The sequence below is a fragment of the Furipterus horrens genome, unplaced genomic scaffold (assembly GCF_987537825.1).
Source record: "Furipterus horrens unplaced genomic scaffold, mFurHor1.1.pri manual_scaffold_5, whole genome shotgun sequence".
NCBI classification, from domain to species: domain Eukaryota; kingdom Metazoa; phylum Chordata; class Mammalia; order Chiroptera; family Furipteridae; genus Furipterus; species Furipterus horrens.
Window position 1 is genome coordinate 102,741,162 of NW_028327175.1, and position 18,545 is coordinate 102,759,706.

Here is an 18,545-nt window from a genome sequence, read left to right on the forward strand (position 1 = left end):
TACGGCAGCCTAATAACCTAGTACAGAGGAAGACTGCTTCTGACTCCAAAGCCCCCTACTTTCAAATTAGTAATGCCCCAACAGACAGAATCTGGAAATGTAATACATCATACAGAATTCTGGCCTTAATTATATCATGTTAAAATAAATAAAAATAGTGACTGGTAATTGGTTTGAGTTTCTGGCGAGCTTGTCAAAAATTTGATGCAACTAGCTGGCTAGTCTCAAAACACACATGCGCACTCACGGGCACACGGGCACACACACACATGGACATACACCGTTGCCAAAACAGGTCACAAACCGCAAAGGCTACAGGGGCTCCATCAGATGTTATATCAGTGAGTGAAGCAGACCAGGTATAAGAAACAAACAGCCCTCTTGCCTTTTCTTCTGTTGAAACATCAATGCAAAGTAAAAATTTCTATCATAAGGGCAATAAGAAGTGGCAAATCTATGTTGCGAAGATAATAGTTTGAGGTGGTTGAGGTGGGGACTATGACAAGCTGCAGGCGTTAGCCCAGCTGAAGACCTAGCCAATTGTTACCAGAATGGGAGATGGTTTAGATCTTTCCTTTTTCTGAGAGAAGCCAGAAATTAAAATTTTTATGTAAAATCTCCTGATTTTTAAATATTGGTGGTTAGTTCAATTTTTTAGAAAAACCGCTGTGAGACAAACAAACTGCACCTACAGGCTAGATGCAGCCTGGGGGGCCCCAGGGTGGGATTCCTGCTCTACTGTGATTTTTGCTGGAAGTCCTCATAAAGGAAAAGGGACATAACTTCATGGTTCTCAGGCTGGCTAGATCTGGTATAGCCCATGCAGCTTTAAAAACAACAGATTCTGGGACTCGCCACCAAACTCTGAGTCCACAGTGAAGCAGGAGCTTGAAGCTTCTCAAACTTACCACACCAGGGTCTGTGCATAGATCAGTTCTAGGACGTTCCTGGCAATGTCAAACTCCTGGAAGCCAAGACTTGTGATAAAGTGCATCCCAATGATTCTGTGAAAACATACCGAGTTTAGCACCCAATCATCAACTCCTTACTTGAAAAGATTCTCCACAATTAACAAAGGAGAGCCTTGCCAGTTTGGAATAAAGTAGTAAGTCCTCTTGCACATTTTTGAAAAGTTGCAAGTATAAGCATGCTTTTGAAGAAATAATTGAGGGAATTGAGGGAAAACAGAATTGACACAATGCATTCAAATGGGGCGGAGACACACAGCTAAAATGTTTTTTTAAATTCTAGAGAACATTTGTTACCTTATTATTTAATATTTATGTTTTCCACCTATTATCTTGTTTACACAACTGTTTGCTTAATAAGCCTTTTTTTTTCATGACCAAATAAATTCAATCTTTCCAAATAAAATGAAAAAATTTCAATTTGGGGGGTTACTGCTGTCAAGTTAATGGTGTTTTCCTGTTTTCAAATCCACAAAGAAGAAAACAATTTCCCCATTTATTCTGAGAAAATGTGAGACTGCCTTTATTTCTTCACACAGAAGAGTTACCAATAAAAAACCCCTCCCCCCTCAAAAAAACAAAAAACAAAACAAAAAACCAACCTTCTCACCTATATATCCACACCCCAGACAGAGGCTGGAATGCTGAGTTTGGACAGACTTAGTGAAAACCTTTGTCATTCAACCTACCCACTGAGGAAAGAATCAGCATTGTGTCATGCTGTCTTATCGCTGTGGCAGCTTGAAGAAATATGTAAATGTCTGTAAGGAATCAGATGCTCATCATATCATTAAAAAATGAATGAATGAATGAATAAAAGAGGACTGACTACATGTGGGCTAATGATGACATTGGCTCAATTCTGTACATCTAGGTTCTAAACTAAAAATTAGTACGTTAACATGACTCATAAGATAAATTTATAAGTACTGGCATGGAAAGGTGCCCAAGCATTGTGATTAGATTAATAAAAGCAAATTCCACAATGATTTTGCAGTGTGATCTCACTTTTGTCTTTGATAATTGTATACATACACATACACACGAAAGCAGTCTGTACGTAGAAAAATCTAGAAGAATATATACTAGAATATTAAAATTATCTATGGTGAATAAAATCTCAAATGGCTGTTTTTGCTTTATTCTAGAACTTTTCATTTTAAGAAAAGGTTAGAAAGGGCCAACTGAACCAAAAGAACTTCGAAAACAGGACTGTCAGGTCAAGGTGAAACTTCAGTTAATTCAGAAAAAAACAATATCCCAAAGGACAGTAGGCAGATTTAGAACAATGTACTCTAAAAGAACATTAGGGACCCATACTTCCTGCTCAGTCAAGACAATGGCTCCAGTTACAACCCAAGGTACTAATTACTTACTCAAGACGGACAAATATTTACCTCCTCAGGAACTCCCCCAGGAAGGAATCAGCTAAAGAGAACACAAAATCCATCAGAAGGAGTCTGTAGATGTCCTGGCCAATGAGGGTTTCCCAACACTGGAAGGCAAACAAGAGTCAGGCTATGGGTAGGGTTGTTGCCTCCGCCCACTTTCCATCTGTTCCTGGCACCCTGCACTCTTGAGGGCATGGCTGCTGGTTCAGTCTGATGAAGTCCTCAGGTGCTCAGAAAAGCACCCACTCTTGGCAGAAATGTATCATTAGGCTTACTTTGTTTTCAGGGTGTTTTTCTTTTTTTGTGAGGCTTCTTCCTCCATGAGGGTTTGTCCTCCCCTTGCACCCAAAACTTTCCCTTCTCACTCTATCTCCTTTAACTGCTTTTCATCTTTCTCCTATGACCTCTGCATCCCATTCTTCAGCCAGAGCTAATCAGTTTCTTCAGGCGAGCAGGAATCGTCAATAGCTAATAATGCCTCCACTCCTTTTGCTTATTAACCTTATTAATATCTGCTTAATTAAGAAAGTAGCGTAGAGGTGTAGCAAGCTAGCATGAGTTGGAAGGTTGAATTGGTCAGTTTATGAAACTGGCAGTCAGTTATCTCTGCAGGAAGTACTATGAGCTAACGGACTTAGTGAGCTTTTAGATTTGGCTGAATGAGGAGAGGGAAGTTGTGGATGCACAGCTCTAGAATGGGTGGGTGGATGGAGGGATAAATGAATGGAAAGATGAATAACGTATGTGCTCTAATATCATGAGTTGAAACTCCTTAGAAACTTGAGAAACTCATTTCCTCCCTGATGGCCATAGGCTAAGAAACCAAAGTTAAGGCAAAACAGCATGGAAATCTCACCTTTTCACCAGCCAGAGCCACAGTGTTGAGCCAATAGTAGCACAGAATTCCAATGATTGTTATTTTCAAAAAGATGTTGCTGAAAAACAGAAGAGGAAACAACCATCATTGCTGTTTGTGGCCGTCCTTAGTGCTGTTTGCCAATATTTCCTGTACAGCACATGGTAGGATGGAAACTCCTGCCCCCCTGTGGTTGAGGAGGACCATATAGCTAGTTCTGGCAAATGAGTTGTGAGCAAAAGCGATGTGTGTCACTTAGTGTCACTGCTTGGCTGGAGCATTTAAAGGCCAGTGAGACCCTTCCCCGACCCCAGAACTTACTGCCTTCTCTCTGGAATGGCCTTTGGCAATATTCCAGATGATTGCTCCTCTCTCAGCCTGGATCCCTGCATGACTGACATGAGCAAAAGCCCCCTGCCAATTGACAATGGACCTGTAGCATGAGCAAGTCATAAACCTTTGTGCTTTAAAGCACTGAGGTTTGGGTGAGGGGAGAAGTTTGTTACTGCAGCAGTATAACCTAATTAATTCTGACTGATACATCCTCTTCTGATGCATCTCAAAAGTATCTGATTTCACTTCTTATTATAATATAGTAACCGACTCTGGGTGCTCCATAGATACTATGCTATGTTAAGCACTTTAGTAAATCATCTCACTTAATCATCACAACTGTATCATCAAGTAGGCAGTATTTTATGCCTACCTTACCAATGAGGAAACTGAAGCTCAGAGAGATAAAATAACTTGTCAGATGGTCACACAGCTTGTTAAGGGCAAGACAAAGATTCAAACTGAGAGCCATCTGATTTCACAGCCTCAGTTCTTAAACCCAGGTATTTAAATCAATACCTTCTGGTTTTAACAGGGCTTCAAGATTGCTGTGCCAAGAATCCTGTGTCACTAGACCAGTAGTTCTCCAAGTGTGGCCCCCAGACCAGCAGCATCAGCATCATCTGTCAACTTGTTAGAAGGATAAATGTTCAGGCCCCACCTCAGACCTATGGAATCAGAAACTCTGGGAGTGGGGCCTAGCAATCCCTCCAGGTAATTCTGGTGCACAGTGAAGGCTGAGTGAGACTCCACTGTGTAGGAAGGGAATTAGATCTGTCTTTTTTAATGACAGATCCCCAACCTCTTGCCCATTGCTTAGCCCTACTATGACTCTCAATATTTACTAGATTAATGCCTTAATATACTGTGATATTGTGAGTTATAAGAAATATATATTTGGTCTTTGGCCCTGTTTCTAGCACAGAGCTCCTGAAACCCTTGAAATTTTTTAAGTGAGGAAAGCAATAAGGATGTCTTTCGTTATATGAAGGAGGGACCTTTGGAAGCATCTAGAAGGTTGGAACTTTCAGCTCTACCGCCCGACCTCTGCGGTGGGGAGAGGAGCTGGAAGTTGAATCAATGGCCAATGACTTAATCAACCGTGCCTATGTAATGAAACCTCCCTAAGAACTGAAAAGGACAGGGTCTGGAGCTTCTGGATCGGTGAACACGTGTTGTTGCTGGGAGAATGATGTGCCTGGAGAGGACATGGAAGCTCTGTGCCTTTTCCCCACACCTTGCCCTATGCATGTCTTCCACCTGGCTGTTCCTGAGTTATAGCCTTTTATAATCAACCGGTGAGCTAGTAAGTAAAATGTGTCTCTGAGTTCTGTGAACCACTCTAGCAAGTTAATCTAACCTGAGGAGAGAGGCATGGAAACCTCTAATCTATAGCTGGTAAGCCAGAATCACAGGTAACAACCTAGACTTGCAATTGACATCTGAAGGTGGCAAGGGGTGGGGCAGTCTTGTAGGACTGTGTTCTGAACCCGCTTAATCTCAGATAATTGAGTTGTATTGTCAGACACCCAGCTGGTGTTAGAGAGCTGCCTGGTGGTGTGGGGACCCCCCACCCCCACCCACACAGACACACAGACACTGGAATTGGTGTCAGAACTTTATCTACTCATACACTGCAGTATAGCTCCAGGTTAAATCTGAAGACACACTCTTATAAGCAAAGATAAAGCTTATATCATAGAAAGAAAGATAGTGTATTTCTGAGCTTTCCCATTTTCTTTTCATGTAAAAGATCTTGAATATTTTGTGAAACAGTATAAATGGCTAATGCATATTAAGAGACAAATAACCTCTCTAGTGATCAGAAAAATGCAAATTAATTAGCAAAGCCATTGGCTCAAACTGGCATACTCACCCTCAATTCAAATCATATTGAAATGGTAGAAAAGTTAGAAGCTAAAAGATTCATAAAGCAATGAAGACCCAGAAACGTCATGGTGAACACACCAGAAATACAGAGGGATTTATAGAACATAGAAAGCAGAAGTAAAGGAGAGAAAGACAAAAAGATGAAAGGCGGTTAATGGAGAAAACTGCAGCTTAAGAACAAATTCGGCAGAGGAGTGCCTCAGACCTGGCTGTGGTTCTGGGATGCCTGAAGCTTAGAGACAGCCAATGCAAAGGTCTGGGAAGAGTGGCTGGGTGAGTATCCAACCCCACTAGACAACAGAAAAGTCTCAGAGCAACACCTATAGACTCCGAGAAGAGGTTAGTTAGAATATAGTCTTCAACTCATCCAAACCCACATGCACATAGAAAGGCAAAATAAAGATATGTTAGAACATGGAAATACTTAGAAACTTGATCATCTCCAGACCTATTGTAAAATAATTTTTTCTTACAATATAAAAAGAAGATGTTGTAAGTAGGATACATTAAATAACCCCAGTGAGCAAAGAAGCCAGTGAAACTATTTTTTTATTTGTTTGTTTATTTTATTTTTAGAGAGAGGGGAAAGGAGAGAGGGAGAGAAACATCACTGTGTGATTGCCTCTCACTTGCGCCCCCAACTGGGGACCTGATGTGCAACCTAGTCATGTGCCCTGACTGGGAATCAAACCAGCGACACTTGGCTCGCAGGCCGATGTTCAATCCACTGAGCCACAGCAACCATGGCTGCCAGTAAAACTATTATTAATACATATACTAAAAAACCAAATCACTTAATGCCACTGAACTGTACTCCTAAAAATAGTTTAAATGGCAAATGTTATGATATATACCACAATTTAAAAAAAGTCCTAATTGTTTCTAACTACAAAGAGGAGGCATCGGTGGGGTGAGGTGTAAAAAAGTGAGGGCTTGCTAGGATTTTTCTTTAGGAGAATTACACACACACACACACACACTAACTCTAAACACGTACCTAAAAGAGGTGTCAACAAACGTTTCTTTCTGTGATGATCCACATAGTACATCTTTTTGGCTTTTTGCCCTCACAGTCTGTGTTGCAACCACTCAGTTCTGCAATTGTAGTAGGAAAGCAGTCGCAGATAATATGCCAACAAATGGACATGGTTGGGTTCCAATGAAACTTTATTTATAAAATTAGGAGGCTGGCCTGTAGGCTGTAGTTGGCCAACTCCTGATCTATGATATATATCATATCTTTGTTATAAATTTGGAAGTAACAAAAATGTGTAAATTCTATATGAAGAAACTATAAATATCAATGTAAGTATAGATTTGCTATCTGCAGAAGGAGAATTCTAGGAACAAGGAATGGCCAGTACAAAGGTCCAGACGTGGACATACAGTTTGGCATGTTTGTGAATAGTTAGGTTGCCAGTGGTGCTGGGGGCGCACTGAGGAAGGGGGAGAAGCGGATGAAATGAAATTGGAGAGCTGGCCAGGAGCCAGACCTCAGAATCCATAGGCTCTGGAAGTGATCAGTAAAGAAACTCAATCTGCATTGTGCAGCCCTAACTGGTCAGGAATTAGCCAAGAAGAAGCAATAAGAACGCCATTTGGGTGGTTTTATGCTTTGTTTACCAAAACCCTAGGATCACCCATAGCACATATAGTACTTTTGTGGGGACCAAAATAAGGCACCACCAACCCCAGCCAATGAATTGCCAAAAGCACTCCCTCCCCCTTCATTTGGGTAGTTGAATTATAAAAATGTGCCTCTTCCTCCTGACTGATGCAGGGGTAACAGGGCTCACAATTTGACCCATGAACACACTGAATGATTTCAGTCCTTGTACAGCGCCTCAGCCAGGAACCTTTGTGCAGTATACAACCTGCCCAATCAGTACATCTCATAACTGAGAATAATGTTACTCCTTAGGCTGGTAGCAAATGGGAAAGATAAGCCACTCCTTTGTGCAAAAGGCAGATGTAACTAAAACCCTGTATTTTTCTGGGCTCCTTGTTTTTTATGACTATTAACCCACACCATATAAACACACTATATTCCTGAAATTCTTTCTGGAAAACAGGACTTCAATACTTGAGTATAATACTTTCTAGTCCCATTCCACTTTCCTCTGTGAAAATGGAGGCTGGTGTTGACAGTGACAGACACACCTACCGGATCAGGAGGACGTAAACTTCCTGCCGTGGTATCTCGTAGCGCTCCACCAGCCCAAACACGGAGTAGAAGCGAGGCACCGCCAGGTTGATGCAGGACACCACAAAAGGCAGTAACAGCACTGCCCCGGGGCTCCTGTGGCTCTGCAGGAACTGCAGGGGATGGAGAGAGAGAATCCAGATGCCAGCTGTGCATTGGACCCCTCTCCACCTCACTCAGAAGACCACCCCTGCCCCATGAAAAAACTCCAGTAGTTCCTCTGGGGGTTAGCAAAGAAGTTACTGGTTATCAAGCACTCACCCTGTGCCAAGCATCCATTACCCACACGATTGCATTAATCCTCACTGCAGCCCAGCACGTTATCTGACTTAAATGACGGGCAAAATTAGACTCATCAAGAGGTGAAGATACTTGCCCAGTGTCACCCAGCTAGGAAGTGACAGATTTGAATCAGGGTCTGTTTGACTCAGGGGCCTGACCTCAAAACTCTGCTCTGTGACTTTTTTGAAATGAGAATATGCTCCCTGGCTGTTGGAGCAAAACCTTGAGCCTACGGAAGCTACAGCACAAGGACTTCCATCCCTGTGGAATATGTACTCCCTGGTCCCGTGTGGTCTGGTTCATTTTCACCAGGTTTTACCTGTCCTTGGGTGCTGAAGTGCATCTGCTAGTCCATGCCACCCTTTTGTGTGAGGTTGGGAGAGGCGACCCTTTCCTTCACATGGACAAAACACCCTGCCATTTGGCTCAGAGGGAAGCCTGGGCTGCCCCTCTGCCTGACATCCTTGGAAATTAGGATTCCAGTGAATTTTTCTGATGTCTCACAATCTTCCTTCCTCAGCCCCAGGCTTGACTCTGCTTCCATCTACCTCTGGATGGTTTTGAAAGCACTACTCAAATGTTGGGCAGTATCTTGAGAAGCAGCGTAACAAATTCTGTCCTCCTTCCCATATTAATAAACTGCATGTCGAGGGCCAGATAAATTGCTTCTCTGAGCCTTGGTTTCCCCATCTGTATAAGGGGGGGGGGGGTGGTCACATAATCCACAGTGACATTCCAAGAACTAAATGAGACCAGTAAGGCAAGATCTGGCCCATAAATGACACAGCCTGGGTACCATTCACATGAAATTGTAGTTTCCAATAAATGTGATCCCTGCAGTTGTGAAAAGGGCTGATCCTGCTGGGCATAGAACAGATGTTCAAACAATGGGAATGATGCCATTTCTGCTGCCTTTCCTCCTCTGCTGCCCTCCTTCAATTCAGGTGGGCAGGGAGAAAACCTCCTGGTGAAGAAGAAACTCAGAAGTCTTTATACCTACAACCGCCCCATCACAGCTTCCACCCTAGCTAGGCAATGCCAGGCCCCTGAGGACTTCGACTCAACTTCCCCTCCTTCAGGGCACACCTTAATATAGTTAATGGCAAACCCATAGGGTTGTGTAATCCCACACCCCTATTCTTGCTGGCTTTTCCTTCACTTATTCATCTGTTTGGTTGAACACGTACTACATACCATGTATTAGGCCAAGTTTCTGGGTACAGTCTTTTGAAGAAACAGATACATAAGCAGGGATTTTCAATGCTGCATGTGACAAATGCAAAAGGAAAGTCTGCAATCTTAGAAGCACTAGTGAGGGTCATGGTGGTGAGAGAAGGTTTTCTGGAGGAAGTGACACCCATGCTGAGGACTAGAGGAGGGAGAGGAGGGGTTTACACAATGAAGGGAAGTGAGGGGGGATATAGAATAGAATACATATTTCCCATACAGAGATGAGGGAAAGCATGGTGTGTTCAGAGAACAATGAACATGCCATTTAGTGGTGCTGGTGTGGGATATGGGTGGTTATGGAGTGTTGAGGCTCGAGATGTGGGCAGGGTTAGATCATAAAAGATCTATCGATCATGCCACAGAGGATAGATTTTATATTGAAGGTCATGGGAAGCCATTAAAAAAAGTGAACATGTACCACAATTCTAGAGGTCAACAAACGATCTACATTTAGCCCCAGAGAAAAAGGCTAAAGCCTACAGAAAAATAGTATTTTAACCATGCCACACAGCTAATTAATCTCAGAGTTCATGTTATCTAAAAATGAAACAAAACTAACATTCCTTCATCACTCACAATACCAGGCACTGGGTAGATTATCCACATACTTTTTCTCTAGGCCTGACCATACACCTACACACTCAGGTATGATCATTCCTATTTTACAGGTAAGGAATCTGGGGCTCACAAAAATTAAGTCACTCACCAGAGTTCATCAGATCATAATACTTAGTGAGCACCTACACTGTGCTAGGGGCTATGGGAAGCATCAGGGATATATATATAATAATAAAGGAAGAAACCAGAACTTGATCCCAAGTCTGCAGCCAAAGTTCCCACCTCTCCACTAGCCCAGAGCTTCTCACTCTAGATCATGCACAGGTATCACCTGGGGACATCGTTAAGATGTGATTCCTAGTCCATGAGCTATAGGGGGTACCCAAGATCCTGCATTTTTAAGCAAGTTTCCAGCTGATATCAATGAACTTAGTTTGAGTAGCAGGGTCTACTTTCCTCACCCCTCTGTACTCTGGCCCCTGGTGCCTCTGGCACTCTGGTTACCTCTAAATTGTTCTCAGCCAGGTAATAAACAGCTGCACAGCAGGCAATGGCCACTCCAGTAGAGACAACCCAGGCTGCCAGATGGATAGACAAGCGGGTCAGCTGCTGATTGAGCGTTAACTTGATATTCTCCTGACGGATTTCTGACAGGTTCTCCTATAAACACAAGGAAGTCACATTGGCCCACAGACACCCCTGCCTCCCCACCTCAGATGAAAACTCTTCACTCGAGACACAAATTCACCCTAGATCTACAGGTGAGAGACAGGGAAAGTTCACAATGAACATGGATTATGAGAGACCCCATGGAAAAATCTAAAATGTTTTTGTTTTTTTAATCTTAGAGGAACAGATAGGACCAGCAGATTGAGACAGTGCTCTCAAGGAAAGTACATTGAGGTCATGAAACTCTTCAAGAATAAGAAGTTAACATCTGGAATCCTCTTGATAAAGCCCCATTTGTTTATACATTCTGCTTGTCCTTTCTTTTTAATAACTTTTTAAAAAAGACCAGGGTTTCTCAACCTTGGCACTATTGACATTTGAGGCCAGATAGTTCTGTGTTGTGCCAAAGACGCTCCCTCCCCAGGTGGGTAAAAACCAAAAAAGTCTCCGGACAGTGCCATATCTTCCCTGAAGGGCAAAACTGTCCTAGGTTGGAAACCACTGGATGAAAATTTAAACCTGGAACTATGAGGTCAAGAAAGTATTTATATTTAACATTTTGTAAATTGCTAAACTGCCCTCCAGTAAGCATGTACCAATCAAAACCACCGTGTCATGTGAAAATGTCCATTTCCCTAAACCATAACAAGCACCGTGCATTATGAATATTTTTTCTGGGTTTTTGTGATGTTTAATTTTTTGGCAATCTCATGGGCAGTAAAAAAAAAAAATCATTATTACTTTAAAAAAAGTTGCAGACATACTGAGGGAAAGAAGGAGACTGGCTGAAGAAGGTGTAAAAAGCAAGCTTGCCTTACCCTTATCTCAGTGCTAAGATTCTTCTGTTTCAGCTTCACAGCTCTTTCATGAGTGATGGTGAAATCCCAGCAAAAAATAAGTTTATCGATCCCTCTGGAGTAAATATGGGGGTTAATGAAGTTGTTCCGGAAATATCTGGCCATGCTAAGGAAAGCAGAAACCAAAATACCCAAGGGTTATTAGGACATGCATTGGGGAGTACATGGATCAAAATAAAAGGAAATCCTATCTTTAATAGTGAAAGGTAACATGGAAGAGTTCGATCCAAGTTCTAATGGTTAAATGCTCTGGCTTTGGGATCTGACAGGCCTGGCTTACAGTCTTAAATTGCCAGCTTGGGGATTGTAGTCATTTTAACTGCTCTAAGACTCAGTTTCCATATCTATATAATGGGGATAATAACAGTACTCACCTCAGAGTTATTATGAGAGGTGTGTTAGTTTCCTATTGCCCTAAATTTAGTGGTTTAAAACAACACAACTTTATTCTCTTACTGGAAGTCAGAAATCAGAAAATGGATCTAAAATTAAGGTGTCAGCAGGGCTGTATTCCTTCTGGAGGCTGTAGTGAAGAATCTGTTTCCTTGCCTTTTCCCACTTCTAGAGGCTGCCTGCATTCCTTGGCTTGTGGGCCCTTCCTTCATCTTCAAATTAGTAGAGTAACATCTTACACTCTCTCTTTGACTTTGACCCTCCTGCCTCCCATTTACATGGAACCTTGGGGTTTCCTTGGTCCCAACTGAATAATCCAGGGTAATCTTCCCATATTAAGATCCTTAACTTAATCTCATCTGCAAAGTCCCCTTTATTAGGTAAGGTAACATATTTTCAGGTTCTGAGGATTAGAATGTGGACATCTTTGGGAGGTGAGGGGCATTATTCAGCTGACCATAAGAGTCAATGCAGCGCTCTGAGCAATAAGCACTCAATAAAGGCAGCTATTACTATCATTGAGATGTCAGGAGGACTCAATGAAATCAGGCTCAGGATTAACAAATACTGAGTAAAATGGACTCCCCTTTCCAAAATGTGCTAGCACTGAGTAACAGCAGTTTAGAAAGCATTTCTTAGTTTGATAGGAGGAAAACAACCTCATTTTACTTTGAATTATCGTACTGGCAATGAAGTTGTTATGGACTGAATTGTGTTCCCCTCAAATTTCATATGTTGAGGTTCTAACACCCAGTACCTCAGATACCAACTATATTTGGAAATTGGATCTTTACAGATGTAAATAAGTTAAAATAAGATCATCAAGGGTGTGTCCTGATCTGATATGACTGATATCCTTATATGAAGAGAAAATTAGGGCTCAACATGGACAGAGGGAAGATCATGTGAGGACACAGAGAGAACATGGCCATCTGCAAGGCAAGGACACCGGCCTTGGAAGAAACCAATGCTGCCAACACCTTGATCCTGGACTTTCAGCCTCCAGAACTTGAGAAAATAAATTCCTGTTGCTTAAGCCACCCAGACCTAGCAAATTAATACAGAAGTTGAACATCTGTACTACCTCTCTGACAATTATCATTTGACAATTGTTCGTCCATGTCCTTCTGTTTATATAACTACTTGAGTCATTGCATCCTTATGTTCAGACTGACCAATTTCTTTTAAAGTACATGAAAACATCTCTCCTCTGTCCAAACTCATATTTATGTTGCAGGACAAGGAATGATCAGAGAGATTACAGATAAACTGTTTGCTGGGTAACTTTTGAGTCTCTTGAATTTTGCCTAAATCTAAAAAGAGCTTAGAATCAGGAAATGCTAACACTTCATACCTGAATAGCAAACTGAAAAAGCAGATGATCAAACAGGCTGCAATTGTGAAGAGGTAGGCCAGCTGCATGTCGTAGGTTACCCCACTGTTCCCATGCTGGATCGTAGAATTGGTGTAAAAGCCATAGTACATCACTGTGTCACTAAAATAACCCTGAAAGGGACAATAAGCCCTAGGTCAGGTGAGTCTCTTGAGATGAATGCCTATGGTCAGCACAGTTGACCTCTTTTGTGTTCTAAAAGCTTGAACCAGTCAATTTAGATGTTTTTGTTTGCAAGGAAAGCAGTACTCAGGTCACTGAGAACCTAGGCATTTTATCACTAGGCATTCGGAGTTGAAAAGGAATCCTAAACCAGCATAGCTTTAAAATAGAGGGACCCAGCTATTACCACCAGGACCCAGTGACTAAGCAAAGCATGACAAAAAGCAAGATGCACATTGAAGAAATTCAGAGTGAAATATCCTGATGTCTGTAACCTACTGTAAAATGCCTCCCAAAATAATAAGAATAATCCCTGGCTAGGTAGCTCAGTTGGTTAGTGTCATTTTGATATGCCAAGGTTGCATGTTCAATCCGTGGTCAGGGCACATAGAAAAATCAACCAGTGGATGCATAAATAAATGGAACAACAAATCAATGTCTCTCTCTCTCTTTCTCCTCCTCCTCCTCCTTCTCCTCCTCCCTTCCTCTCTCTCTCTAAAATCATAAAAAAAAGATAAAACAAATATGGCAAAATGTTAACAATTTTAAATCTACATAGTGTGTATGTGGGTGTTCATTGTACACTCTTTATTTTTTCATGTTTGAAATTTTTTGTAATAAAATGTTTCATTTATACAAATGCACAAAATATACATAGTAATGAGAAAAAAAATTACACAATAATTTCACTTAAATGCATCTATCCCAAGGAAAAATTTTTAGCAAAAAAAGAAGAAAAAACAAATGTAAGGACCTTACTTTGAACACTCCACTGCAAGAGTCAGGCCGATATGACAGCTACAGCAATATCTCAACTTTGCCGGCAAAGCAGAAAAGCAGCACAGACCCACAGAGAAATGAGTGTGGCTGTGCTTCAAAAGAACTTTATTTATGGACACTGACATATGAATTTCATATAATTTTCATGTTTCTCTAAATGTTATCCTTCTTTTGATTTTTTTCAAGCATATAAAAATGTAGAAACCAATCTTAGTTCACAAGCTGTGCAAAAACTGATGGCTGGTCAGATTTGGCTCTTGGGCTACAGTTTGTTGACCCCTGGTCTACAGAATTTCAATGGCAGAAATCTCTCCTAGAAGGTGAACACACAAAGTAGGGGCTGTGTGTCTCAATAAAGAGCTGGGTAACTAAATTATGGTTTCTATTAAGTAGAATAATGTGGACCTGCATAGATATCTAAGATACACAGTAAAGCAAAAATGTTGCAGAACAAGACTTGTAATACCCTATTGTTTTATTATTTTATTTTCATATTTTTATCCTCACTTGAGGACATGCCTATTGATTTTAGAGAGAGGGAAAGGGGGGAGAGAGAGAGAGAGAGGAAGAGAAACATCGATGTGAGAAACACTGATCAGTCTGCCTCTCGCACACTCCCCAACCAGGGACCAAACCCACGACCTACATATATGCCCTGACTGGGATCGAACTTGCAACCTTTTATTTTACGGGATGATGCCCAACCAACTGAACCACACTGGCCAGGGTTCTCTTTTTATTTTATAAAGAAGTGCCTGTCTATCTGTCTACCTATCTATCTACTTACCTAGCTTTGTATGTCTCAATGCTTGTATAGGAAGAAAAACAGTGGACAAAGAAATGCTCTGAACTGGGGAGTCAGATAAGGGAAGAAGAGTAAAATGGACTTCTCTTCGTTTGTTCTCCTCTGTAATAGCACTTTTTCAAATGGGGCATTATATTTTGTAGAAGGAACAATTAGAAGGGTAGTTCTATGAACACCAACATGAGACATCCACCACATACTAGGTGAAGAAAGAAAATTATAGGCAGTATTGTGAATAATTCATCTTTCGTTAAAAAAGAGAAAAGGAGGCATATGTACATACATATTGTGTACACAGAGAAGAGGATTCTGAACAACATGAACTGTTACCTCTGGAGCCAGAACTTCTACTATGTTGTGTGTATGTTACTTTTGGGGAAAAAAAAAAGAAAAACATTATTTAAACATCCACTTGCCCCACCAGTTTACTCCCAGGAAAAAGCGAGAGGTCCAGAAAGGTGACCAGCAAGGTGTGTGTCTGGGTTTTCAAGGTGGCGAACACCAGAAAGGAGAAAAGGAGGACTTACCGCCCCAGTGAGAAATTCCAGTCCTGTGAATTGGAGAGCGTTCCTTCCAGCCAAGCTCAACTGAGGGATTATGATGAAGCTGAAGGTCGCAATGAATGAGAAAATGTTGAACTTCAAAAGCCACCTCAGAAAGTTGAAGTAGGACAGGACGCTGGTTCCGAACTTGCCTCCGATGACCTTGAGTGTCTTCTGCCACAGGCCGATGGAATTGAGTAGCTCCGACAGGCAGTTCTTTGATCTCCGGTATGCCTGGTGTTAGGATGAGGCTTGACATTTCCTCAACAAATATCTGAGCATGTCCCACAATAGCAAAAATGGCCACCGTTTCCAGAGCATTACAAAGTGCCAGGAACCTCACTAGGCATTTGCAAATGTCTCATTTACTCCGCAGAACCACCCCCTAAAGTGAGTGCATTATTATTTTCCCAGGTTTGCTGTTGAAGGTGACGCTCACAGTGGCTAAACTGCGCAATAATGCAGATCTTCGTACACCCACCTGGTTTTCCCACACCTATGGTTTTCAGGAAACAGCCCTGAAATTGGTTCCTCTTCCCTGTGGGTCCCCTTTCACCCCCACTCTCCCACCTCCCTGTTTTTACCCACTAGTGCTTCGCCGCATGGAAGGCTGACCTACCAGCGAAATGGAGTTCAGACACTGAGTGCAGCAGTTGAACTCAAGGGTACGATGGGACTGCTTACTTTTCTCTCTGTCAACCATTTTCCTATGGGGACGGCAGAAGAAAGGCTGTAATACATTCATGTCCAAAATATTTATTGAGCACACAGTATGTGCCAGGCACAGTCCCAGGTGTAGATAAAGAGACCAATTTCAAAAATATAAAATAAAATCAATTACTACTACATTAAATACCAAAAAAGTAAAAAAATAAAAAAAAGAGGGACAAATTTCCCTGCCTCGTGGAGTTGACATCTTAGTTGGAAGAGAAAGACAGTAAACAATAAGTATAATAATAAAATGGGTAAACTATATGGTGTATTAGAAGGTGATTTGTATGGGTAAGAAAAAGGAAAACAGGGCAGGGTAAACAGATGGGGAACGCTGGGGTGGGGACCATGTTACAATCTGAAATAGCACAACATTTGAGTGAAGTTTTGAAAGAGGGGAGGAGTTTGTTGTATGGATAAGGGACTGTCCCATGCATAGGGACACTCAAAATCCCAAGCAGACTGAGATGGCTAGAATTTTCTATTCCAGAATCCCATTCCACATTGCAGTCAGTTGTCATGTTTCTTTAGAATCCTCAAGTCTGTAACAGTTTCTCAGACTTTCCTCATTTACTGTGACCTTACAGTTTTGCAGGATATTGGTTGGGTATTTTTTAGAATGTCCCTCATTTGGGGTTTGCTTGACCTGACTTTTTTCTCTGGTTAGACTAGGGTTACAGGTTTTAAAAGAGAGTGTCACTGAAGGGCTATGTTCTTCTAATCACATGACTTATCTCTGAGGATATCAACTTTGATCACCTGGCCAAGGTAATAGTGTTACATGAACATCACCTCTGGAAAGTTACTTTCCCCCATTTCCACACTCTATTCTTTGGATGGTGGTCACCAAGCATACAGAGCCCATGCTCTGGGTGATAGGAGATTATATGGAATTTTTCTGTAGGAAGATGGTCTCTTCTCTTGCATTTACTTTTTCTCATCTTTCTGAGATGGGGCAAAAGTAGAAGATAGAAATTGGTATAAAATCTTGGAAGAAATAAAAGCTTTTGGTCCATACCTAAGGTTTCTTTTCTCTTCCATGGTCCTTGGCTGATTCCTGATGGCTTTAATTCTATCTCTAGATGTCATGGGTATCAGAGATGCAATTAATTTTTGTCCTGTGGAAGAAAATAAACAATTCATTAGAGCATGTTTTCATAAGAGCAGAAGGAAAGAAGAATGTATGGACTCAGTGATTCCAAAGGTCACAAATAAAAACAAGATGACAGCATGCATTTGTATTAAACCTCAACGTCAAAAAAAATGATAGTTCACATGTGATTCCAATTCAGTGTTTTCCTTTTTCTTGAAAACAACCTGCACATTAATATCCCTCACTTTAATATCCTGCATTGCTTTCTCATGCCCCCTGGACTCCAGGCCCAAGCATCTTCTTACAGTCCCCAACTGTTGTCAGATGCTCTTCCACCTGGAATGACTTCCCCATCTCCTCTCCCGATAACGCATGGGTCAGTGTGGTGGATACTATTGATGGCCTACTGCAAAGTCATCACTCGTTTTTAACAGAATCCTGATTTTGTTTAGAAATCTATGCCCTCCCTCCATGTCCTTGAGCTTCTGCAAGGTGGAACCTATCTCCAGGCACAGGACACAGGTCCTGATGAGTCCAAGCCAACCCTGAAGGTCCTGTCCCCTTGCAGGTGACCGATTTAGGGATGGGCATGTGACAAGATGTTGGCCAATGTTCTGCGAGGGGTGCTCTGCAGAGGAGCTTCTTTTGCAAAGGCTTCTTCCTTCTCAAAAAAACAAAACTCAAAACACAAGGAAAAGACAAATTCTTCCTCTTCTGGATGTCATGGCCACACGTGATGCCTGGAAGTGCTGCCACTGCCTGGTAACAGTGAGGAAGAGCGGCTGGCTCCCTGATCAAGCCAGACTCTCATTGGGATGACATTCTGTGAGTGAAGTGAAGTGAGAGTCCCCAGGAAAGGGCCACCAAATCACTTGACTGAAGATGAAGACTTTGTCATCTTTCTCAGAGAGAAAGAAAGGAGAAGAAGGGAGGAGAAAAGAAGATTAGAGGAGACAAAAGCATGACAGGAGATGCCCCAATCTCCATTTAAGGTGCTAAATCCACAAAATGCTTTGGTGTAAGTGGATTATTTTTCTCTTAGAAACCATTGAGAGAGGCTGGACTTTATGCCTGGAGTATTATGGAATGAGACAGAAACAGTATCTAAAAGACCAAACGCTGTTTGACCTTCTGAGCAGAGGGGCAGGGAGGTCTCAGGTAAGACTTAGTTTCATGGTGGACTTGGCAATAACAGGCATCCTGTGTTGCCAAATCCAGGGTGAGACCAAAGCAGGATAGGATGGTGGTTAAGCTGTCAGGCTTAGGAATCAGGCAGACCTGCACTTGTGTCACTGATCTGCCAGATCACTTAATTTCCCTGAGCCTCAGTTTCCTCTTCAAGCAGATGGAAATGACACACGTGCCTTCCTTAAAAGTGTAGAATATGGGAATAAAACAAAAGTAAATGCAATAGACAACAAAAAGGAAG

The 18,545-nt window shown here is 41.8% G+C and overlaps 1 protein-coding gene across 2 annotated transcripts in view; it reads right to left on the bottom strand.

Annotated features, from left to right (window-relative positions):
- The window catches only part of TMC5 (transmembrane channel like 5), a 68,713-nt gene that overhangs the window by 10,162 nt on the left and 40,006 nt on the right, over positions 1–18,545 (bottom strand). For both annotated transcript variants that reach the window (XM_090276950.1, XM_090276949.1), the window contains exons 6-15: positions 17,042–17,141; positions 15,932–16,019; positions 15,298–15,546; positions 12,985–13,136; positions 11,199–11,343; positions 10,216–10,371; positions 7,603–7,754; positions 3,216–3,294; positions 2,366–2,463; positions 909–1,004 (exon numbers count right to left, since the gene is read on the bottom strand). In XM_090276950.1, the coding sequence (XP_090133076.1) occupies positions 909–1,004; positions 2,366–2,463; positions 3,216–3,294; positions 7,603–7,754; positions 10,216–10,371; positions 11,199–11,343; positions 12,985–13,136; positions 15,298–15,546; positions 15,932–16,019; positions 17,042–17,141 (1,315 nt within the window). The remainder of the gene's footprint in view (positions 1–908; positions 1,005–2,365; positions 2,464–3,215; positions 3,295–7,602; positions 7,755–10,215; positions 10,372–11,198; positions 11,344–12,984; positions 13,137–15,297; positions 15,547–15,931; positions 16,020–17,041; positions 17,142–18,545) is intronic.